General features: G+C 51.4%; 1 protein-coding gene across 3 annotated transcripts; it reads right to left on the reverse strand.

Annotated features, from left to right (window-relative positions):
• Positions 1 to 1901: 1901 nt before the first annotated feature.
• Positions 1902 to 24570, reverse strand: EHD2 (EH domain containing 2). Of its 3 annotated transcripts, none has more exons than XM_049902510.1 (6): positions 24449 to 24570; positions 21245 to 21705; positions 20028 to 20125; positions 14508 to 14920; positions 6019 to 6183; positions 1902 to 4205 (listed from the first exon to the last, which is right to left on the reverse strand). In XM_049902510.1, exons 2-6 carry the CDS (start codon positions 21646 to 21648, stop codon positions 3651 to 3653), a joined length of 1635 nt encoding a protein of 544 aa, XP_049758467.1. In that variant the 5' UTR covers positions 21649 to 21705; positions 24449 to 24570; the 3' UTR covers positions 1902 to 3650. The 3 variants fall into 3 exon arrangements, with proteins under 3 accessions (XP_049758467.1, XP_049758470.1, XP_049758469.1); XM_049902513.1 differs by having other exon boundaries at positions 21245 to 21741; XM_049902512.1 differs by lacking the exon at positions 24449 to 24570 and adding an exon at positions 24355 to 24442.
• Positions 24571 to 25146: the final 576 nt, after the last annotated feature.

The following is a 25146-nucleotide window of genomic DNA, read 5'->3' on the forward strand; positions in this document are numbered from 1 at the left end:
CAAGAGATTAGGCTGGCTATAATTAAAAGGCCTTTGACTCAGTATTCTTGGAATTTAAACCTAAGTGCAGATCACCATATAACTTACTGCTAGCACCTGAGAACTACTTGTGATTAACAAACTAGGTGCTCAGGCGAGATAAGGGGCTACATTCCAAGGCCCTGTGTGCTTGACCAGCTGTAATTTAAGAACCTCTGATTCAGTATTCTTGGAATCTAAAACTAAGTGCAGACCACCATATAACTTTTACTGCTGGCACTCGAGGACTACTTGTGACTAACAAACTAGGTGCTCAGACAAGATGAAGGGCGGCTATATTTAAAAAAAAAAAAAAAAATATGCTTGACCAGGTATAAATTACTGATAACTCTCCTTTGTTTTTTTTCAAGTCCCCCACCAGGTGCAGAGCATGCTCAGTAAAAATCAAGGTAACCTGTGAATGACCTTCCACATGAGATAGCCATGAACAAAGATTCCTTGCCCGGGACTTGAACCAGGATCCAGAGACATCACACACGCGCAACATCCCAGAATAAGCCCTGTTTGACATCCCAGCAGCCTTTGTGACAGACTCCATCTCAGTTCCAGCAACTGCTGCGAGGAAATCCATCTTGGATTCTATGAGTGCATTTGATTTTCATAATCCCTCCCCTTTTGAAAATCTCCACCCACCTAATGAATAAAGATAAAACCTTTCTATAAAAAAAAATAAGCCCTAAGAAATCCTTCATTCAGAGAGAGACTGGAGGCTAGTGTAGGTGAAAACGCCTCTCCATCTCTCCCTCACGAGACTTTTTCTAATAAACCTTTGTTTGTGTAGAACCTCTGAGCCTCTCCTTGTCATTCTTGGTCAGAAGAAGCTGAGAACCTAAGCAGGGCTTAGTCCTGAGCTGGGAAGCCCTGCCCTGTAACACATGGTATGTTTACTATTCTTTGCCAACACCACAATTCAAAGGCCTCAGTTGTTCTTTGGTCTTCCTTTTTCATTGTCCAGCTTTTCCATGCATAAGATGCAATTGAAAATATCATGGCTTGGGTCAGGCGCACCTTAGTCCTCAAAGTGACATCTTTGCTTTTCAACACTTTGAAGGGGTTTTTTGCAGCAGATTTGCCCAGGGTGGTGCATCTCTTGATCTCTTGACTGCTGCTTCCATGGGTGTTGATTGTGGATCCGTGGAAAATGAAATCCTTGACAACTTCAATCTTTTCTCACTCTATCATGATGTGGCTTATTGGGCCAGTTGTGAGAATTTTCGTTTTCTTCATGTTGAGGTGTAATCCTTACTGAAGGAAACTCTATGCGGCAGCTCTATTCTGTCACATGGGGTCGCTATGAATTGGTGTCACTCAATGGCACCTAACAACAACATGTAAAGCACTTAAGACTGCCTGGCATCTAAATGTTAGCTATTGTTACCGCCTCACCCCCGGGGGACTTCATCTTTGCATCAACTAATTTTTGCTATTTACAAATAAGGAAGGAAGCTCTTGAACCCTGGCAACCATCCAAAGGAATCCAGGGACTCAGAAAGGCCATTCGCCACTACATAAAGAGGCACAGAGAGGGAAGGCGTCACTCAGAGGTCACACAGCAGGCGCTGCTGAATCCCTGCGCAGAGCCTTAGCAAGGTGATAGGCACTGAACTGTAGTTCCGAGCCCTGAGCACGTAGCACCTCGAGATGCGGGCGGGGGACAAGACGGTGATCAAACTGTCCAGCTCCCGAGTGTCCGCCAGAGGGCGACAGGAGCCGCGAAACGGGGCGAGCGTGGGTGGGAAGAGCGCGCTGGCCAGCGTGTCCCGGGGCGCCGTGGGTGTGGCCTTGGGTGTGAGTGCGCGGGGCTACGAGCCCAGAGTGCGCTGCATAACAAGGCCTGCGAGTCTCCGGGGCTTGAAGGTTGGCGCGCGCGTACAATGATGGTCCTTGTGGCCGTAATCACCTCCCCCAAGGAGCCCGTTTGTCCCTGACGTTACGTGTCAGAAGTTGTGTACCTAGATTGAGTGCGTGCCAGTGGTGGGAGGGTGGCGGGGACAGCACGTTGTGCTTAAGCTCTTGTGCACACAAGGTCCCGCCCCAGGGCTCGGTTCCCAGGCCCTCGCAGCGGGCGATGGGAAGGAGGGATGTCCCAGCGGGAGGGCCCCAGAGTAACTTTTCTTCGGAAAATATGTCGGTCTGGCCCCCAGCCCAGGCCTGAGTCACCAGGCTCGGCTGGATTGAGTCATGGACTCCGCCCCTGCCCCTGGGAGCTTGGAGGGGACCCCTCTCCTGCTCAAGGCCTTCCTTCCCTTGGGGCAGCGACCCCCACCACAGCCCTCCCCAGCATAGCCTGACTCCGATATGAGAAGAAGCCTTGGTTTTATTGCTCTGTGGGGACACGATTCGTTCACAGGCCCCTCCTGGGCATGGGGTGAGGGTCCACAGTGGACGTGGGAGTCCCCGTGAGCAACCTGGACGGGGCAGGGTCCCCGCTTCTCCCCAATTTTCCATGGGGTTCCTCCGCCAGGCTCAAGCACTAATACGTAGTGAAGGCAGGAAAAAGCGTGGGGGCTGAGAAGTCCCTTTAGGGAGGGGGAGGGCTGTAGCACCAAGAAACCCTACCCTCCCATGACATTCCTGAAAAGGGGGCTAAAATATAGGCCGGGACCTTGTATCAGGGAAGGACTCTACTTAAATATGGACTGACAGTGGGCCAAGAGGCTGTGTCCCTAGCATTCTAAAATTCGGACCAGCAGCCGTGGGAGCCTGCAGAGGAGCCGCGGGGACGCGCTGGGCTTCAGTCCAGGCCAGGTGGGGCGGAAGGCCGAAAGAACTTTAAGGGGTGGGCAGCCGCAGGGGAACAATGACTGACGGGGTTTTTCTGTGGACAGCGGGATCCTTAGTGGAGAGATGGGTGTGGCCAGGTTCGGGGGGCGGTCCTGAGCTGGGAGCGGGGCTGAAGATGGCGAGCTGAGGGAGTAAGAGGTTTTGTCTTCTCTCTGAGCACCCCCAGTGGTCCCGAGGCCTGAGGATGGGGTGGGGTGGTCCTTGAATGGGTCAGGAGGGCTTGCTTGTTAGTCATTTCAACCAAGTAGCCGCTCATTGGTGCAGAGAGGCAAGGGGGTCACACTGGTTAGGGATGTGTGTGTGTGTAGTTATGATGGCGCCCTCTTCTCCTGAGAATCTCAGCTGCACCAGGGTCACCCTGGTGTGTGTGTGTGTGTGTGTTTATGATGGCGCCCTCTCTTCCTGAGAATCTCAGCTCCACCAGACAGACACATTTGTCTATTTTGTTCTCTGCTCTAATCCCCAGCACTTAGAACAGGGCCCGGCACAGAGTAGGTGCTCAATAAATATGTGAATGACTGAGGAATAGATGGCTGCCTGTGTGTATGTATCTGTGTGTGTGCTGGTGTGGGTGTGATGTGCCTAAATGTACGTGAGGGTGGAGGTGCAAGGACAGGAAGGGTGGGCAGAGAGGTCTTGCCCCTCCTCTGGTCCCCACTAGATGCTAGGACATGGGTGTCTGGGAGTGGGAGGTAGGGAGACCCCCTGGTCCTTACAGTTGGGCAGGGTGGGCAGGCGGGGGGCATGTGGGCCAGGGAGGAGGTGTGCGTGCAGCTGACCAGAGCTGGGGAGCCACAGCAGGGTGGGAGGGAGGGCCAGTGGGCGGCTCACTCAGCAGAGCCCTTGTGGCGCCGCTTGGAGGGTGGCACAAGGCGGCGGGGCAGGTTGGTGGGCAGCCCATGGCCCTCGAGCTTGGCCTCGATGAGGTGGCTGGCCAGGGCAAACTCCTCGTCGTCCAGCATGCCGTCGCGGTCGACATCACTCAGCTTCCAGATGCGGCCCAGCACAGAGTTGGGCAGCTTGGTGCCCACCATCCAGGTCTTGGCCTTGGAGCCACTCAGCTTGCCGTCGGCAGGTGCCAGGTTGTAGAAGATCTCGTCGTACTTGGACTTGTCCTTGGTCACCACCCACTCTGCCTCGTCCTCATCCGAGCCCTCCTCGCCATCCTCCAGGGCCTCGTCGGGCCCCCGTTCCACGAAGGGGCCCATGTGGGTGCCCTCGAAGGCACCACCCTGCACACCCACCTCGGTGTTCTCCAGCTCCTCCTGCCGCAGCAAGGGCATGAGCTTAGCAATGTCGTGCGTCAGCATCTCATCCAGCGCCTCCAGCAGCTTTGGCTTCAATGAGTGGAACTTGGTGAAGTCGTGCACCATCAGCAGCTCCTGTCAGGGAGAGATGGGGGCACTGAGGAGTAAGGGGGTGCCATCATGGGGTCATTTTGGTGTCACACCCTGACAGTGTCAGGGATGTGGTCTGCACCCCTCTAGTGACACCACTGCCCTCAGAGTCTTGGGCTAGAACCTTCTCAGACCCAGAAGTTGTAGGCTTTTGAATATCAGCATAACTCAGTCGAGAAGAGGCCTGTGTCAGGAGGTTGGTCCCCTGCCTCTGTGCCTGAACCTGGCCACAACTCTGCTCCATATTTATTTGGTTACTGCAGCGATGTTTCCACCATGCTGCCACATCCAATGCTTTCCGCCAACACTGGAAATCCTAGACCCAGACATGTAAGGCGCCTCCCAGTGGCCCCCCATTATCCATTTATTCCCTGTTCATCAGTACTGGAATCCCTGGATATTACCCAGGCATGTGGCCCCCTAAAGACTACATTTCCCAGCATCCCTTGCAGCCACTCATGGCCAATCGGATGTAAGCACAATTTGCAAGGGCAACTAATAGAATTGCCCTGTTTGATACAGTAGCCACTAGGCATATTTGGTTATTTAATTTTAATTAATTAAAACTAGATGAAATTTAAACTTCACCTCCATAGTTGCACCAGCCACATATTAAGGGCTCAGTAGTCACATGTAGCTGTTGTTGTTAGCTCCCATCCAGGCAGGCCCATACTCAGAGCCCCACCATGCACAACAGAGCTAAACACTGCCTGATCCTACATCATCCCAATGATTGGTTGGGACTGGACCTTTGATCCACACGGTTTTCACTGGGTGATTTTTGGAGGTAGATCACTAGGACTTTCCTCCTAGGTCGGCTTAGTCTGCAAGCTCTGCTGAAATCTGCTCAGCATCATAGACACACACAAACCTCAGCTCACCAATGCTGCCATATTGAACAATGCAGCACAGAACATGTCAATCAGCGTAAAAAGGACTACTGAACAGCCCTATTCCAGAAAACGTCCTTAAAGGGAGAGACTGTTCCCTTTCTCTTTCCCCCTCCCCCCTTTCTTGCTGGCTAGAATGCAGACACCATGGCCGGAGTTTCCACAGCCATGAGGTGTGCTTGGAACCAGAGGCCAGACATGGAGAAGAAATACGACAGCTGGGTCCCTCCCTCTGTAAAGGGCCAAATCAGCCCTTGACCACCGTTGGGACTTTCATGAGAGAGAGAACTAAACCTCTGTCTTAATTATACCAGTTGCCATTGTCAACTCCAACACATGGTGACTCCACCTGTGTCAGAGTGGAACTGTGGGCCATAGTTTTCAATGGCTGTGATCTTTCTTAAGTACATCCATCACAAGGTCTTTCTTCCAAGGTGCCTCTGGGTGGATTTGAACTGCCAACCTTTTGGTTAGTAGTCGATGGCTGAACTGTTTACGCCACCCAGTTATTTTGGGTTTTTCGCTTCATTTGCTTAAGGAGCCCTGGTGGCATAGTGGTTAAGCACTCAGCTGCTAACCAAAAGGTCAGTGGTTCAAATCCACCAGCCTCTCTGTGGGAGAAAAATGTGGCAGCAGTCTGTTTTCCGTAAAGATTACAGCCTTGGAAACCCTATGGGGCTGTTCCACCCTGTCCTATAGGGTCACTGAGTCGACTCGAGGGCAATGGGTTTGGTTTCTTGGCTTTTCTTCATTTGCTTATCCTAACTCACAAAGCCACACCCCCATGGTGCAGAAGGTGCTTTCCAGAATCTCCCACCCATCCTTTCAGCTCCTGAGATCTTGACCTGGAGCTCACAGAAGGTTAGGGTCCCGTCCTCCCTCCCACCCCCTGCTGGATAGCCTCCCACCTGCATCTTCTGGCAATCAGGGAAGTCCCCGGGAGATATATTTTGTTCCAGCTGAATCTTAGCAAAGATGACGGGCAGCTTGAGGATCAGCTGCTTCTTTTTGTTCTCCTTCCCAAACACGGAGGGCATCTCCTTCTTCAGGTAGCTGATGATGTACGCGTGCACCTGGGGGCGGGGGGGAGGAAGCAGAGTGGGTCTCTTTAAGCCTGCATCAGAGTCACCTAGAGGGCTTGTTAAAACCCAGGTTGCCCCAGGGTGTCCCTCAACAGGTGAATGGATAAACAAGCTGTGTCACGTCCCTAAAAATAAAACAAAAACCCATTGCCCTCTTGTCAATTCAGACTCATGGCAACCCTGTGTTACAAAGTAGAACTGCTCCATATGGCTTTCTTGGCTGGAATCTTTACGAAAGCAGATTGTCAGGTCTTTCTCCAGCCGGGCCGCTGGTGGGTTCCGAGTGCTGACCTTTTGGTTAGCAGCAGTCCAGCACTTTAACCGCTGCACCACCAAGGCTCCTAACCCTATGGAGCGGTTCTACTCTGTAACACATAGGGGTGCCATGAGTTGGGGGCCATCTCCACAGCAGCTAACAACAGCTGTTCCTGGTGGTGGTGGTGGGGGTCACACTTTGAGATCCCCTCCCTTGTCTCTCTGGGGTGGTAATTGTTACGGAAGCAGCCTCTGGGGTGCAGGCTCTGCTCTTCTCTCATCTTTGAGTGATTTCAGCCCCTCTCCTGGTGGCCCTCCTAGCTGTCCACTCCCAGTCTGACGTACCAGTCCAGGCCTGTCCCTGGGGCGCAGGGCTCACACAGCTAATCGTTAACATTCCCAGACATCTCCATGGTGTACCACCCTACTTGGAATTTTGGCCCAGCACCCAGATCTGTGCCACTTTTAACCCGTTGCAGTTGAGTCGATTCTGACCCCATGTGTGTAGAGTAGAACTGTGCTCCACAGGGATTTCAATGGCTGTGATCTTTCAGAGTGAGTCCCTGGGTGACACAAACATCTGCTCTCAGCTACTAACCTAAAGGTTGGAGGTTGGAACCCACCCAGTGGTACCTCGGAACAAAGGTCTGGCAATCTGAGTCCATAAAGATTAAATAAACAAACCAAAAAACCCAAACCTGTTGCCATCAAGTCAATTCCAACTCATGGCGACACCATGTGTTACAGAGTAGAACTGCTCTATGGGTTTTCGTGGCTATAATCGTTACGGAAGCAGATTGCCAGGCCTCTCTTCTGAGGTGTGTCTGGGTGGGTTTGAACTGCCAACCTTTCGGTTAACAGCCCAATGCTTATCTGTTTGTGCTACCCAAGGACTCCTTTTAATAATAATAAAAAAAACCAAATTTGTTGCTGTCGAGTCAATTTCAACTCATGCTGACCTCATATCATAGAGTAGAACTGCCCCACTAGCTTTCCTAGGCTGTAGGCTTTATGGGAGCAGATCGCAGGTCTTTTCTCCCATGGAGCAGCTGATGGGTTCCAATAGCTGACCTCTCGGTTAGCAGCTGAGTGCTTAACCACTGTGCCACTTGCACTCCTTTTTAATAATAATGCTAAGATGTTCTTTTCTTTCTTCACTCTCATTCCCACTGGAGTGGATGGTGGAGTTTTTAAAAGGAGACAAGATATGATAGTGCAAATGACTGAACACAACACAGGAGCAGAGAGGAGAATCCACTGTCTTCTCGACAGCCAGACATTCCAGAGATTTGCCAAAACGTACAGCAGGGCTACTCATCTAATTTTTTTTTTGGGGGGGGGGGGTCGAAGATAGCTTATTTCCATAAAACGTACATTGTTTAGGTTAACATGTAATAGCTTTATTATTGTTATTGTAAATGAATTATTAACTCTAGTAAATGAATTATTAATTCTAGTATTAACTATCAATATTGACGTGTTATTAAAAATTTATTGAAAACATTTATGAAAACATTATTCTATTAAAAAATACTATTACATAATTATTAATCACTAATTAATATCAGTATTTATTATTAGGGAGTCCCTGGGTCGTACAAATGGTTCATGTGCTTGGCTGTTAACCAAAAGGCTGGCAATTCAAGTCCACCCAAAGGCTCCTTGGAAGAAAGACCCGGAGAGCTCCTTCTGAAAAATCTACCACTGGAAACCCTATGAAGCACACTTCTGCCCTGACACACATGGGGGCGCAGTAAGGCAGAGTCGACTCGACAGCAACTGGGATTGGAAAATGAATTATTAGTAGATAAATATTTAAAATCTTTGTCTTAATTCTAATATGGTAAATATTTTTACTGTGGGCAGATTTAATATACATATATACAAGCTCTTTGGAGTGCTCAATAATTTTTAGTCATGTAAAGGGGTCTGAGACCAGCAAGTGTGGAATCACTGCCCTGTATGATCTGGCCCCTGCCGATCCAGCCAACGTTATCTTCTCCCAGTCTGCCCCTCACTCGCTCTGCTCCAGCTTCCTCACCTGCCTCCCTGGTTTTACCAGCATGCCAACCTCTCTTCCACCTCAGGGCCTTTGCACATGCTGTTCACTCCACCTGGAACTCTGCCCGGGGCCTCTGCACAGCTGGTTCCCTCCCCATCCTTTAGATGTGGAACTCTCATAGAAAGCAGATGCCTAACCACCAGCGAAACCATTGACTCAGTTCCCACTCAGGGCCACCCCATGGGGCAGAGCAGAACTGCCCCATAGGGTTTTCTGGGCTGTAATCTTTACAGAAGCAGATCGCCAGTCCTTTCTTCTGAGAGACTCGTGGGTGGGTTCAAACCGCCAATCTTCAGGTTAGTAGTCGAGTGCAAACCATTTGCGCCACCCAGGGATCTCAACCACCATCACCCAATTATTTTCCATCTTCACCCTTACTGATCTGTTCACAACAGTTATTGCAACATGTCGTCATTTTATTTAGCAGTAGGCTGGCAGTTCGAATCCACCAGCTGCTCAGTGGAAACCCTATGGGGCAGTTCTACTCTGATCTAGAGGGTCGCTATGAGTTGGAATCAACTCGATGGCAACAGGTTTTTTTTTTTTTTTTTTTAACTTAGTCTGTCTCCCTGCATCAAAATATGAGCTTCAGCTTCTGTTAAAAGCAATGGAAAAATCTGAGAATGGTTAATGGTGATGACTGAACATGATGAACACAATGTCACTGAACTATACGTGCAAAGATCAAAAAGCAAACCAAAAAAAAAAATTTTTTTTTTCCAATAGCATGGTATGTCCGAATTTTTTTATAGGAAGCTTGATAATTAAATATATATGCTTTTAGAAGTCCCTAGGTGGTGCAAACAATTAAACTCTTGACTAGTAGCTGAAAAGTTGGTGGTTCAAACCCAGCCAGAGGTGCCTCGGAAGAAAGGCCTGGCAATCTGCTTCCAAAGGTTACAACCTTGAAAACCCTATGGAGCAGTTCTACTCTTAAACACCTGGGGTCACCATGAATTGGAATCCACTAGAGGGCAACTACCAACAACATGCTTGTATAAAAACAGAATATACCTGGAAAGAGATACAAAAAATTCATTCCAGGGGTTGCCTCCAGGGGGTAGAATATGAGGGCTGGCAGAGAACACATCTGACATAGCATGAATGTTTTACCAGGAGGTTTTAAAATTTCAAGTAAAAACACTTGTTCGAAAATTCTTGTGAAGAATCATAGGTTTAGAATGTTAAATATTCTAGTGGCATCTGGCTCACTTTGATTCCTCACCTCCACCCCCTCACCCCCCCCCGTCACCCTCTGTCTCCTCCAGCCACAAACCAAAAAAAAAAAAAAAAAAAAAAAACCATTGCTGTCCAGTGGATTCCGACTCACAGCAACCCTATAGGACAACGCAGAACCGCCCCATAGGGTTTTCAAGGCTGTAATCTTTACGGAAGCAGACTGCCACATCTTACTCACATGGAGCAGCTGTTGAGTTCGAACCACCGACCTTTTGGTTAGCAGCCAAGTGCTGCTTGGACTATGTTCTATTGTGGTTGCTATGAGTTAGAATCGACTCAACGTTGAGTTTGAGTTTTGTTTTTTAATCTTTACAGGACAGACCGTTAGATCTTTCTCTCGAGGAGCCACTGGGTAGATTTGAACTGCCAACCTTTTGGTTAGCAGCCGAGTGCATAACCATTGCACCACCAGGGCTCCTTATCACATATGATATATATCACATTATAAATTTATTTGTTTAATGTTCACTTCCCCACTAAAAAGTAATTCTATGAGAAGAGAATATTTTCTGACTTGTTCCTGGCTGTATCCTGAAGCCCTAGAACAGTGCCAGCTCGTGTAGGCGCTCAGTAACTGTTTATCGAACGAATATCGCCGAGCCACCTCAGAGTTCAGCTGAAGGCTCTGGGCATTCTGGCCTCTTCAGAGTCAGACCCTTCCAAGATCTTGGCCTCAAGGACTACCAGTTAAAACCAGGGTTTCAAACCAGTTCATACCCCTGCTTAGAATTTGCATATCTAACAAGTTCCTAGGAAGTTATACATAAGGATCACTTTGTTAAAATGTAGATTCTGATTCAGTCTATCTGGGGTGTAATTCTCAGCAGGTTATACAACTTGTTAGAAATACAAATTCTCCTCAGGGGTTCAAACTCTCTGGAAGCCCTGGTTAAAACCAGCTGTCACTGAGTTGGCTCCAACAGATGACGATCCCATGTGTGTCAGAGTGGAACTGTGCCCCACAGGGTTTTCAGTGCCTGATTTTTTGGGAAGTAGATCACCAGGCCTTTCTTCCAAGGCACCTCTGGGTGGACTCTAACCAGCAACCCTTCAGTTAGCAGCCTAGTGCTATTAACCATTCACTAACCCCAGGGACTTGTCAAACACCACAGCATCGTGGAATCACCCCTCTTAGCAGCTTTCACTTCAACCAACTGCCAGAGCCAGAGCGAATCATCCAATCCCCTACACAGTACAGACGGGGAAACTAAGAAGGATGGGGGTGGTCTACCAAGGGTCCGGGAAGGCCTCATACCGTTGGGGGAAAGGTAAATGGCATGGGCTACTCCATGATGGCAGCACCAACAGTGACAGAGTCATATGTGAGGAGTGGGAGAATGGGCCAGGTCACAGCAGGCCCTGAGTGCCACGCCCAGGGCGCCTGTGTCCTGAGCAGCACTGGGGAGCCACTGATAGCTCTGTAGGTAGTGGCCTGTAGGTCTGAGGGGCCAATCAGGGCAGGGGTGAGGCCAGGTGGGGGGGTGGGCCTGTGAAAGTTGGCCAATGGGGTGGAGGGGCGGGGCCTATGGGCGGCTCCTGGGGACCAAGAAGAGGGGAGGCCCTGATGGCTTTTCCAGAGAGGAAGCGGGGGAAGGTGCCAGGAAGAGATAAGAGGGCAGGGCGGGGTGGGCTGGGGGCCAGGACTCCGGGTTTGTCCGGGTTTCCGGAGTTGCCTCCTGCCTGGCGGGGGCTCCAGGTGTCCGGCCCGACCCCGCCCCTCCGTCCCCAGGGCCTGGGCTCCTACTCCCGCTGTCTGCTTCCCTAAGGGGCTTGGTGGACAGGGATCCCTGGGGAAACAAAGGTGGGCCAGGGGGAGACCGAGAGAAAGACAGGGAGAGGGATGGAAAGAGAGAGAGCGAGAGAGATGGAGAGAGACAGAGTTAGAGACAAAGAGAGGGAGAGAAACACAGAGCGGGAGTGAGATGGAGGGAGAGAGAGACAGAGAAGGAGAGAGATAAAAAGAGGAGAAGCAGAGAAATGGAGAGAGGAAAAGATGGAGAGAGAGAGAAGGAGAGAGATAGGGAGAGACAAGAGAGAAGGAAAGAGGGGAACAGAGAGGAGAGAGAAAGACAGGGCCAGAGAGCTGTTCAGACTAGGAGGGAAAAAAAAAGAGACAGAAAAGAAAATATTGGGGGAGTTAGAGAAAGAATGAGAAGGAGGGAGAAAAAGTGAGAAAGGTAGGATATGGGAACTGAGAGACAGAGAGGGAGAGGAGCTCCAGAGCGGGGGAGGAGGAAAGGTGGATTCTGAGGCCCCAGCAGCTGCCTGTCCACACTGGCCATTCCCTCCCAAGGAGGATTCCTGGGGTGGGGGTGGGGGCTCTGACTCACCCTCTCTCAGCTGCTCCTTAAACCAACACCTCAGGCTCCTCCACCCACTAGAACCTCTTCAGCCTCCCTGCCTGCCCAGCCTCCTGCCCCACCTCCACCCTGGCAGCTTCCAAAATCACTCTTAAACCAGCACTCTCCCCCATCCCCAAGGCCCTGTCCTGGTCCAGGGGCCTCTCTGCTCCCCATTACCCTGCCCCCAAGCCTCCTCCCTACTCTCTGGCTCCAATCTTGCCCCTTCCTATCCACCCTCCCAAAGGCAGCTGGAACTTGCCCCTGCCCCTTCCCGGCTCTAAAGCCTTCCATGGCTCCCCAGTACCCTCGAGACAAAGCACAGGCTCCTCACCATGGTCCACAAGGCCTAGGCAAGTCTCCTTCCCACCCACGTCTCCAGTCTCAAATCTAGTTCCTCACACTGTCTACACCGGGTTCAACACTGACATTTTTCCTCTTCCCCAAATTGGCCATGGTTTCTCTCACCTCCGGTCCATGTACTGGCTGGTCTCACTGTGTAGTCCCTTTCTTGTCCTCGTCATCCTCCAGGCCAAAGCTCCGATGCTCTCCCCTCCAGGAAGCCCTCCCTGATTCCCCTTTGGCTTCTCCATCCCAGCCCTAATCGGCCTGGACCATCACTGTCTGGAGGCAGGTTCGTCTCCTCCCCTGGACTGCGAGCCCTGATAGGGCAGGGCCGGGGCTGTCTCAGTCACTGCTGTGTCCTCAGTACTGCCCAGCACAGGGCCGGGCACAGAGGAGGTTTTGTTGAATGTGTTTCCTGAATGTCATTTCATCCAATAAATATTTACTGAGCCAGGCACTGTTCCAGGCGCTGAGGAGACAGCAGGGAACCAAACAAAGAGCCCTGACTCTGTGGAGCTTCCATGGGAGTGGAGGACACAGACAGTTAACACAGAAACCTCATGAACAGAGACTGTAAGAGCAGAGATGAACACGTGAAGAGAACGACACTGGGGTAAGGGGTAAAGCAGGGGGAGATAGTCATAGAAGTGGGGAGCAGAGGAGACCTCCCTAAGAAATTGACATGTAAGTATGATTGGAGATGAGAATATGAGCCATGTGGATATCCTCCAGCTTTTGGGTGTGTGTCGGGGTAAGAAAGGCTCCAGGAGGTGGAAATAGCACGTGCAAAGGTCCTGAGGCAGAACTGAATTTGGTGTGTTGTAGAAACAGCCAGGAGGCCAGTGTGATGGAGCAGATGAGCAATAGAGAACTCATGGCTGTTGAGTTGACTCCAACTCATAGCAGCCATATAGGATAGAGCAGAACTGCCCCACAGGGTTTCCAAGGTTGTAATCTTTATGGAAGCCGACTGCCACATCTTTCTCCTGTGGAGCAGCTGGTGGGTTTGAACCACTGACATTCTGGTTGGTAGCTGAGCACTTAACCACTGCACCACCAGGGCTCCTGGAGCAGTGGAGAGAGGATAGGAGATGAGAACAGACTGGGAAGGTAGGGGAAAGAGGGGACAGATCTTGCAGGGCCTTATGGGCCATGGTGAGAACTTGACTTTTGCAGAGTGAGAATGCTAACCAAAATGTTGGTAGTTTGAATCTACCAGCTGCTCCTTGGAAACCCACTGGGGGCAGTTCTACTCTGTTTTATTGGGTCCCTATGAGTTGGAATCAATTCAACAGCAGTAAGTTTTTTTTTTTTTTTCTTGTGGTTTTGTGAGCAGTGGCAGGACCTGATACCAACTAACTGGTGGTAAGAAATGAATGAAGGAGTAACAGGACAGAGAGGAGCTGAGAAGACACTGAGATAGAGAGACAAAGATAGAAAGAAAGGAATACAGTGGTTTACCCCTTGCTGTCAAGTCAATTGTGACTCATGGTAACTGCATGTGTATCAGAGTTGAACTGTGCTCCATAGGGTTTTCTTAGCTGTAATCTTCACAGAGGAGTCCTTGAGTGGCGCAAATGGTTAAGTGCTCAACTACTAGCCGAAAGGTTGGCAGTTCGAACCCACCCAGACGCACCTCAGGAGACAGGCCTGGCGATCTGCTTCTGAAAGGTCACAGACTTGAAAACCGTATAGAGCAGTTCACTCCGCATACATGGGGTTGCCATGAGTCAGAACGGACTTGGTAGCAACTAACAACAACAGTCTTTACAGATGCAGGTTGCCAGGCCTTTCTTCCATGGCACCCTGGGTGGGTTGGAACAGACAACCTTTCGATTAGCAGCCGAATGCAAACTGTTTGGTCGCCCCAGGGACCTCAAATGCAAAGGAGAAGGAAGAGCTCTCCATGCAACTCCCCATCCCAACCCCCTTTGTGTCATCCATTCATTCATTCGTTCCACAGATATTAGCAGTATGAAGATCATTAACCAATCAGTGAATAATCTCACAAGAGCAGGGTCAGAGGACTGGCAGCCAGAGCTGCCCCTGCTTCTCCACCCTCCATTATTGCTCACCCGCACCAGCCGGGCCCTCTTGACCAGGTCGTTGAGCTTGCGCAAAGCGGCATGGCGCGGCAGGCCCTGGATATCGCGGAACAGGTCTTGCTCCTCCAGCTCGAAGAGGCGCCGGTTGTCCGGCACGAGAAGGGGCTGGGACCAGAAGGAGCCGATGTAGACTCGCAGGACCTCGGGGGTGCCCACCACCTTGCCCAGCGCCCACATGAGCGCCCCATAGACGCGCATCAGCTGCTGCGTCTCCACCATGTCGGCCTTGTTGAGCACTACGCGGATCTTGTCCTCGTGGCCCCGCAGGGCGCCGATGGCCTCCGAGAACTCGTCAGAGATCTCCAGCTTGTGGGCGTCGAAGAGCAGGATGATGAGGTCCACGCGCTCGGCAAACCAGCGCAGCACTGCCGGGAAGTCGTAGCCTAGGGTGGAGGGGGAAGAGCAGGGGCTCAGAGGGCAGCATTCAGCCCCGCCCCCAGCCATTAGGGCGCCTATGTTCCTTAGGACTGAGGATGGGTCTGTACGGATGTTCAGGTTGTTAACTATGGAAATTCTTGTCTGTATGAAATAGCCTAAGTCCTGAGTGTGTCCCACTGCTCTGTCTCCCCAGTCCCCCAGAGCTTCCCCCATCACTCTGGTCCCAGCTTCTGGAGCTATATGGCTGGGGGAGGGGAGGACACACCTCTCCCTTCATTCATTCATTCATTCAGCAGATATTGGCAGTGTGCTAGGAATGGAGCCCTGATGGCACAGTGGTTAGTTAAGTGATCCTGCTGCTAACCAAAAGGTCAGCAGTTCAAATCCACCAGCCGCTCCTGGAAACCCTATAGGGCAGTTCTACTCTGTCCTCTAGGGTCACTATGGGTTGGAATCAACTTGATGGCAACCGGGCTGGTTTTCTGGTTTTGGTATGGTAGGAATGAGCCCTGGTGGCACAGTGGTTAAGTGCTTTGGCTGCTAACTGAAAGGTTAGTGGTTTGAGTCCATCAGCCGCAGAGGTCCCTAGATGACTGCAAGTGGTTTGTGTTCACTGCTAACCTAAAGGTTGGTGGTTCAAACCCACCCAGGGGTACCACAGAAGAAAAGGCCTGGCCATCTGCTTCCATTAAGATTACATTCCAGAAAATCCTATGGAGCAGTTCTCCTTTGAAACACATGGGGTCGCCATGAGTTGAGGGTGACTCAACAACAACGTGGTAAGAAGGTAAAAAAACCATTTGCCACTGAGTCTGTTCCAACTCATAGCAACCCCATGCGTGCAGAGTAGAACTGTGCTCCATAAGGTTTTCAATGACTTAATTTTTGGGAGAGGATCACCAAGCCTTTCTTCCAGGGCACCTCTGGGTGGACTTGAAACTCCAACCTTTAGGTTAGCAGTCGAGCATGGTAACCGTTTGCACCATCTAAGGACTCCAGTACGGAAGTACAGGTTGGTAAAATACTGAAGAGTTTCTTAAGGGACCCTGTGAGTCTCTGGACCCCTTAGCTCTCCTAAAGTGTTCCCCAAGACCCCAGCCCTTCCCCAAGACCCCTCGATCTCTTCGCAATTCAGCAACTAAAGAGTTCATGCCTGGCCTTGGCTGTGTCCTTGCTAGAGCAGATGTTAAACATTTTTAATGTTACTTCCAAATTTAATGCCCTGAACCAGGTGCTGGGGATTCCACTGTAAGCACACAGACAAGGTTCCTGCCCCCTTGGATCACCCATCCCAGTGGCTGGCTCCTGCGTTCATTTGTTCACTCATTTTTCACCATTCATTTTCTAATTTAAGAGCTTGTTCACTCACTCGTTCCTGAGTGCATTCAACAACTGATGCTTGGGAGTGCGAAGAGGAGCCCTTGAGACCCCTGACTCGGCAGCCAGGGAAAACCTGGGTTTGAATCCCTGCTCTGCCCCCATCCCGTGTCGCCTTAGACAAGTCACATAACCTCTTTGAACTTCAGTTTCTTCTTCTGTAAAACGGAAATCATAACAGGAAGGATTTCACAGGGAGATGTGATGATGAAACAAATAGAAATGAACTAAAATACATAAAGCACTTAAAACAGTGCTTGGTATCAAACCACATGCATAAAATGGATAAGCTTTATGGAATGTAAATTATACCTCAACAAAAGTGTTTTTTTTTTTTTTTTAAACAATACAGTGCTGGACGCGTGGTAAATGGTCAGCAAGTGTGAGTTATGATTTATGCCAGGCACTGTGGGTAACCAGGGAGAGCTTCCTGAAGGAGGAGACACCAAGTGAGGACCGGGGGAGGAGAAGGTAATTGGAGAACAGAGCCCATTGCTGATTCACAGCCCACTTAGTGCAAGGGTCTCTCTCATTTAACTCGCTGAATCTTCAGAACAACTTTCCAAACCAAAACCAAATCTGATGCCATCAAGTCTACTCCGACTCATGGCGACCCTATAGGATAGAGTAGAACCGCCCTATAGGATAGAGAAGAACCGCCCTATAGGGTTTCCAGGCCTGTAAATCTTTACAGAAACAGACTGCCACATCTTTCTCCCGAGGAGCAGCTGGTGGGTTCAAACCACCACTTTCGGTTAGCAGCTGAGCGCTTTAACCACTGTGCCACCAGGCTCCTAAAACAACCCTGAAAAACCTGGTGCCATCAATTCTGACTCATAGCAACCATATAGGACAGAGTAGAACCACCCCATATGGTTTCCAAGGAGCACCTGGTGGATTTGAACTGCCAACCTTTGGGTTAGCAGCCATAGCTCTTAACCACTACACCACCATGATTTCCAAAACAACCCTAGGAAACCCATTTTCCTGATGAGGAAACTGAGACATGGGGAGGTTAAAGGACTTACCCACCAAGAACACAACTAGAAGGTGGAAGAACAGGGATTGGAAGCCCACCTCCAGAGCCCCATGGGCTTCCACAGGTCCCAGGCCACCAAGGAGAAAGCAAGCTTCCTGAGGGCCACTAGGGAAGGGATGGGGCAGGGGTGGGGGGCATGGCTTTGGGGGAGGAAGGGCTGGGTTACCGGAGGGACAGCAGCTGGGGGGGGTCCTTCTCCCCCAGTGTCTACACAAACACACACTAGCCCAGATTTGGAAAGTGTGTCTCATGGGGCAGGGAGGGGTGGAGGGAGGGAGGTTGAGTCAGCGTGGCAGAGAGACGTGGCAGAGAGGAGCTGAGCTCTGCACACGGATATTCAGACTTCTGTGGGACCCTGGGGCTCACGATGGCGATCACATAATAATTGTTAACACTTACATAGCACCTACTATGTGCCTGACTCTGTTCTAAATGCATCACACGTTTTAACTAATTTAACTCTCGAGCAGTACTACAGAAGAAAGGCCTGGTGATCCACTTCCATAAAGATTACAGCCCAGAAAACCCTAGAGAGCAATTCAACTCTGTAATACATGGGGTTTGGTTTGATTTTTTTGAACAACCTACAAGGTTGATACTATGTTGTGTGACATCGAATCGATTCTGAGTCATAGCGGCCCTACAGGACAGAACAGAACTGCCTTATACGGTTTCCTAGGCTGTAATCTTTGCCAGAGGAGCTCTGGTGGCACAGTGGTTAAGAGCTCGGCTGCTAACCGAAAGGTAGTCAGTTTGAATCCACCAGTTGCTCCTTGGAAACACTATGGGGCAATTCTATTCTGTCCTATAGGGTCGCTATGAGTTGGAATCACTCAATGGCTACAGGTTAACCTTTACGGGAGCAGGTCACCAGGTCTTTCCTCCTGCAGAGCTGCTGGATAGGTTGAAACCGCTGACCTTTTGGTTAGCCGCCAAGAGCTTAACCGTTCTTGCCACCTGGGTTCCTTACGAGACTGATACTATAAGGACTCCCATTTTCCAGACGTAGAAACTGCAGCACAGAGAGGTGAAGTGACTTTCCCAAGGTCCCACAGTTTAAAAATAGCAGAGCCTAGATGTGAAGACCCCAGCCAGGGGCCCAGTATGGATCCCTGGTGGCGCAGTGGTTGAGAGCTCCACTGCTAACTGAAAGGTCTGCAGTTTGAACCCAACCAAACCCAGGGGTGGGAGAAAAGTGTGGCAGTCTGCAGCCTTGGAAACCCTGTTGGGTAGATCTACTCTGTCCTATAGAGTCGCTGTGTGCAGGAATCCACTCGATGGCAATGGGTTTGTTTGTTTTATTTTTTGGAGAGGGGCCCACTATGCTCAAATCTCAGGCATGTGTGTATTCAGATATCACACACAGCGGCAACCACGCCCCAAATAATGTACAAACACACACATACAAAGATGGGCCAACTCTCCCTCCTCATCTACCCGCCAAAGCCAGGGAAGAAGTTGGCTCTTTACCCTCTCCCTATGTCACCCCCTACCGCCAACCCCCCACCCCCCACGCCCCGCCTGGCCTGGAGACCCCGCCCCCTCCTGCAATCCCAGGCCCCGCCCCTTGGGTGGGAGCCCCAGGAAGTGCCCGCCTGCCCTCCACCTCCCCTCTTGGGCTGGCCGGGCGCCCTCCCAATCGCTTAGCCAGCTACCTCCCGCCTTTCTCCCACTGGTCGACACCCCCTCAACCGCTGGGCAGGGGCCAGGGACACCGTCACCCTCCGCACTCCCCGCCCCATGACTGCCTCCTCTGTCCCCTCTGCCCCACTCCGCCGCCTCCTTTGCCCCAGTTCCTGGTCTCTGAGGCCAGGGGCCTTGGGGGGTGCGGATGGGGACAGGTCTTGGGATGAGGGATGCTAAGCGGGGCGGGGCGAGTGGAGGCAGGGTGGGGCCAGCTCCCTCCCGAGGCCCCGCTGGAATGCACCTCCCGCCGCTCCCCCTGCGCAGCTGTTTATAAATTCCGGGCCCGGCCTTGGCCCCCGCCCAGACCCCCTCCCCCCTGCCCATCTGTGGCCCAGACGTGGAGCCCGGGGCCTCCCTGCCTGGCTGGGGTTCTCTCTCTGCATCGCTGCCTTGCCCTCCGAATCTCTACTACTCTCTCTTTCTCTGTATCTGTCTCCCTCTCTCTGGATCTCTCCCGCTCCATTCTTCCATCCTCCCGGACCTGCCGCTCCAGCCCTGCTCACACGTGTTCACCCACACGCCTCCCCCCTGCGCCAACATGGAGGTCACGTCCTCCCACTAGCTCCTTTCTGCTGCTCAGCCGGCCTAGGCTCAGGGAACACAGACCAAGTCCTACCAGAGAGCCTGGGCCCCAACATCCTCTCCCTCAGACTCAGGGATCTGGACCCCCAGCCCCCTCCTCCCTCATACCCAGGAGTCCGGACCCCCAGCCCCCTCCTCCTTCAGACCCAGGAGTCCGGACCCCCAGCCCCCTCCTCCCTCAGACCCAGGAGTCCGGAACCCCAAGCCCCTCCTCCCTCAGACCCAAGGGTCCGGACCCCCAGTCCCCTCCTCCCTCAGACCCAAAGGTCCGGACCCCCAAGCCCCTCCTCCCTCAGACCCAGAAGTCCAGCCCAGGCCCCCTCCTCCCTCAAACCAGGAGTCCCTGTCCCGAACCCCTTCTCCCTCAGACCCAGGTGTCCAGGTCTCCTGTCCCTCCTCCCTCAGACCAGGAGTCAAGCCTCACTCACCGCGGCTCACTCTTTGTTTAGCACCTGACAGGATGCCCGGGGTGTCGATGATACTAATACTCTCCAGGACTTGATTGGGAAGCTGGGCGCACATGAACCTGTGGGCCGAAGAAAGGGCAGGGTCAATGCAGGAAAGGGCAGGAGGATGAAACACAGGAAACAAAATCACAACTGCACAGAGGAGAAGCAGGGACAGCGAAGAGAGGAACTGTGAGAGAGCAGAGTACAGAATAACTGTAAAATCATAGTAAAAACCACCCAAAAATTATAATAGCTAACGTTTACCGAGCACTTACTTTGTGCTGGGCGCTGTTCTAAGCACTTTACATGCATTAACTCATGCAATCCTCACAACCACCTGTAAGCTGGGGCTGTCATGGGCTGAATTTTGTCCCCCCAAAATATGTGTTGAAATCCTAATCCCTATACCTGTAGAATAATCTCATTGGGTATAGGGTTTTCTTTGTTATGTCCATAAGGTCAGATCAGTGTAGGGGGTGTCTTATAGATTTTTGAGATATAAAAAGAGGAGATTAGACACAGAGAGCAGCAGCCATGAATGAGGGGAAGACAGATGCCATGTGGAGATCACCAAGAAACACCAAGAAGAAATGGTAGAGAAAACTGAGACAAGGATTTCCTTCAGAGAGGACAGAGAAAGCCTTCCCCTAGAGCAGGCACCCTGAATTCGGACTTCTAGCCTCTTGAACTGAGAAAATACATTTCTGTTCATTAAAGCCTTTCACTTGTGGTATTTCTGTTATAGCAGCACTAAGAAACAAAGACAACAATTAGCCTCATTTTCCAGATGCAGATAAGAGGCACAGAGAGATTAAGCCATTAGCCCAAGGCCACACAGCTAGCCAGCAGTAGAGCTAGGATTTGAACCCAGCCCTGGTGGTACAGTGGTTAAACACTCTATTGCTAACTGAAAGGTCAGCAGTTTGAACCCACCAGCCACTCTACGGGAGAAAGATGTGGCAGTCTGCCTGGGAACCCTATGGGGCAGTTCTACACTGTTCTATAGGGTCACTAAGAGTCAGAATCGACTCCACAGCAATGGGGTTTATGGCAATCCTTTTCTGCTTCCCCAGAGAAGGGAGTAATCAAAGCAGAAAAAGAATAGAGGCAGGAGGTGGGAGAATCAGGTAGAGAAAAGGGAACCATGGCTGAGAAGGAGAGAAACACAGTTGAGCGTGGGGCGTGCCGCCATACACCTGTTGAGGAAGGTGTTTCCGAAGGGGTTGAGTTTGCGGAAGGGCTTGTCAGGGTCGACAACAAGGGCGTTGCCAGGCACTATGCCCTCGGTGTCGCCGTGCATGACTGCCACGAAGCAGTCGGTGGTGGGCTCAGGTCCCACGCGGGAGCCAGGCACCTCCTGCTCCAGCAGGTACTGGATGAAGCTGGTCTTGCCCGTGCTGTACTGGCCGGCCACCAGCACCATGGGTTTGCCGTCGAAGTCTGCGTCCTCCAGCGCGGGTGAGTGGAAGGTGCCGAAGCGGTAGTGCTCCTCCAGGGGCAGCAGCTTGGTGCGGTAGAGGTCCTTGAGGGCCGAGGTCACGGTGCGGATGGCCTCAGGCTGCTGGCCCCGCGCCCCGCTCCGCTTCAGCCAGCTGAACATGGTGGCTGCTTGCTACCCACTGGGCTCACCGAGGGGGACACGTGAGTGGGGAGCTGCCTGTGGGAGGAGGAGAGGGCATTGATGGTGGACTGCCTGGTACAGGAAGAAGACGAAGAAGAAGGGAGAGAGAAGTTATAATGGCTGGAGGAGGACAGGGGCTGGTGGACTGCCTAGTGTTGGTAGAGGAGGAAGAAGGGAGAGAATGGCTGGATGAGGACAGGAGCATGATGGTAGACTGCCTGGCGGTGGTGGTGGTGGTGGTGGAGGAGAACAAGGAGAGAGAAGGTAGAATGGCTGGAGGAGAATGGGGCATTGATGATGGACTGTCTTGTGGAGTAAGAGGAAGAAGAAGGGAGAGAGACGGTAGAATGGTTGGAAGAAGATGGGGATGTTGATGTGAGAATGGATGGAGGAAGAGGAGGTGAGAGCATGATGGAGAAATCAGTGCAGAAGAGGGGTTGATGAAGGAATGAATGAAGGAGGAGAAAGAGAACGCTGATGCAATGAGTGGAGAGGAGGAGGAAAGGGCATTAATGGAGGGCTGCCTGGCAGAGAAGGATAGAGAAGGGAGACTGAAGGTAGAATGGCTGGGTGAAGACGGGGCATTGACAAAGAAATGGCTGGAGGAGGAGGAAGGGAAGGGAGAATATTCATGATGGAATGGGTAGAGGAGGAGTACAGAGTATTAATGGTGATATGGTTGGAGGAGACATTGATGGTGGAATGGATGGAAGAGAAAGCGGGCATCAGTGGTGGAATGGTTGGAGGAGACGGATAAAGGAGAAAGAGGGGGATTCAACTGAACCAGTTGGAAGAAGAGGAAGGGGTTAATGGTAGAAGAAAAGGGGGTTGATGATGGGAGACCAATGGAAGGATGCAGAACTGGCCTGGAAGAAATGTTTTCTTTAATTCCTTCATTCTTTTCTTTTTCCCTTCCCCTCTTCCATCATTTGACAAATTTTTACTAAAGTCACTCTGTGTATCAGGAGCTATAAAGCCAGAAATGAGCCAGAGACCAGCCCCTACCTGCCCAAAGCCCCCAGTTAGGAGATGACCTTAGCATCAAATGGTCAGTGATGCCTGGGAAATGCCAGGCACCCAGAGAGGGCATGATGAACTGACCACAGGATCAGCAAAGCTTGAGGGCTAGGCTGACTTTTGAGCTGCTCTGTGAAGGGTGGGCAGGAAAAGGAGCATTTAGGCAGAGAGAATGGTATGTGCAAAGACCTGGAGTTTTGAGAGGTCCGTGGATGCTGGGAACTGTGAACTAGCTGGGGTGGCTGGACACAGGGGAACAAGGAGGAAGGATGAGAAATGAGGCTGAGGGGGTTGGCTGGATGCACCCAGGACATGAGGGTCTTTGGGCATGAGGAGCCTTGGGGGTTAACAAAAACAATAACTCAACATTTATGATTACTACATTCCAGACACTGCTCTAAGCACTTTACATGAATTACCTCATTTAATCTTCATAACTGCCCTAGAAGGTAGGTCTATTATTATTCTCATTTTTTTTGACAAGGAAATGGAGCTTCAGGAAAATAAAAAGAACTCATCCATGACCATTTAGCCAGAAAATGCTCAAGGTGGGATTCAAATCCAGGCAATCTGACCTCAAACCTGGGCTCCTATCATAAAGTCTAAGGTTAGGGAGAGAAACAATCAGCAATCCAGCAGCAGTGAGTATCCCTGGCATCCAGACTGTGTTCTCTACATTCCCTTACTGGCTTTTTATTGTCTGTAGGATCTGTAGTGATGCCCCTCTTTCATTCCTGATATTGGCAATTTGTCTTTGCTCTCCCTCTTTTTTCTTGATCAGTGTACCTAGCTGCTTGTCAATTTTACTAATCATTTGAAAAAACAGCTTTTGGTCAGATTGCAGTCTCTAAATACCATTCTCCACTAAAAGAAACCAGAGATCATTGGAGAAATAGCAGATTCCAGGGCCGGGGCAGGGAAAGAATGAGTGAGCTTGGATTTGATAGTAAGGAAGTGCTCAGAGATTGATGGGAACATGTCAAAGGGACACAGGACCCAGCTTGAAAGAGGCTCCCACTGGCCAAAAATAGGATAATTTGAGAATCAAAAATAATGGCAATTCAAATATGCTAAAACTCATTAAATCATAATGATACCAAGAAAAAAAAAAAAAGGAAAGTCAAGGAAGGAGTGGCTGGAGAAGTAGGAAGAAGCAGGAGCTGGGGCCTGGGATGTGGACACATGGAGGGGCACATGGAGGGGATCACAGGCAGTTTCCCAGGCAGGGAGTAGCCTGGGGGACATCTCCGGGAGGAAGCTTGGGGGTGGCTGGAAGGGCAGCGGGAGAGGTGAGGTAGGAAAGTGCTGGACACTAGGAGGGGCTAAGCAGGACAGAAATGGGGGCGATGGAGGGGAGACCCTAAGGAGATCTCCCTGGCTAGGAGGATGGGAAGAGGGGTTAGGAGGGAGTGAAGGAGACTGGGGAAGTGGGAGAGACTGGAGAAGTGGGGGAGACTGGGAGAGACCGGGAAAGTGAGGGAAATTGGGAGAGACTGGGGGAGACCGTGACGCACTGACAGGGATGAGGAGAGAGGAGACAGGATACTGGAGAAGGCTGGGGGAGACTGGGGAGAGTGGGAAACACTACTACCAACTGGAAAGCGCCGGGGAGAGTGGGGAGACTGGGAAGATTCAGCAGGGACTGGGGAGGCTGGGAGAGACCGTTACCGACTGGGGGGACCTCGAGGCTTTGGGTGGGCAAAGGAATGTGAAGCCAGGGCAGGCTCGGGGGCTCCACGGGCGGGTGGCGGGGGCCACTCACTGACGGGGCTCGCTGGCGTCGGGCCGGGCCGGGTGTGCAGACTGCTGGGCGGGGGTCCCGCTGGGATCCGAGGCGCCCGCAGAACGGCCTGTGTTCGCGGTCCCGTCCGGAGCAGTCTGAGCCGGGTGGGGCCCGCAGCCGAGCGGAGGGGAGGGAGGGGCGGGGGGGCGGGAAGGGTGCCCCCCCTCAAACCGTTCGCTCGGCCTCTGGTGCCCCCTGGTGGACAGTGGGGATGGCGCCTTAGTGAGGCGGGTAAAATCACCGGCTCAAGTCGGAGGCTCGAATTCAGCCTCCATCTCCGAGTGCAGCGACTTTTGGCCACACCCCATCTCTCCCAACCTCAGTCTCCTTTTTTTTTTTTTTTTGAATTATTTATTTATTGTGGTTGAAAATATACACAGAAGAACCAGCCAACCAACCCAACCCATTGCGGTGGAGTTGTTTACCACTCATCGCGACCCTATAGAACAGAGTAGAACCGTCCCATACGGTTTCCAAGGAACGCCTGGTGGATTGGAACTGCTGGCACAGAACATACACTAACAATTTCTACATGTCCAATTTTGTGACATTGATTATATTCTTTGATTTGTACAACCATTCTCACTCTCCTTTTCCAAATTGTTCCTCCCCCATTAACATAGACTTACTGCCCCCTAAGCTTCCTACCTAATCTTTCCATTTACTGTTGTCAATTT

This window comes from Elephas maximus, chromosome 11 (assembly GCF_024166365.1).
Source record: "Elephas maximus indicus isolate mEleMax1 chromosome 11, mEleMax1 primary haplotype, whole genome shotgun sequence".
NCBI lineage: Eukaryota > Metazoa > Chordata > Mammalia > Proboscidea > Elephantidae > Elephas > Elephas maximus.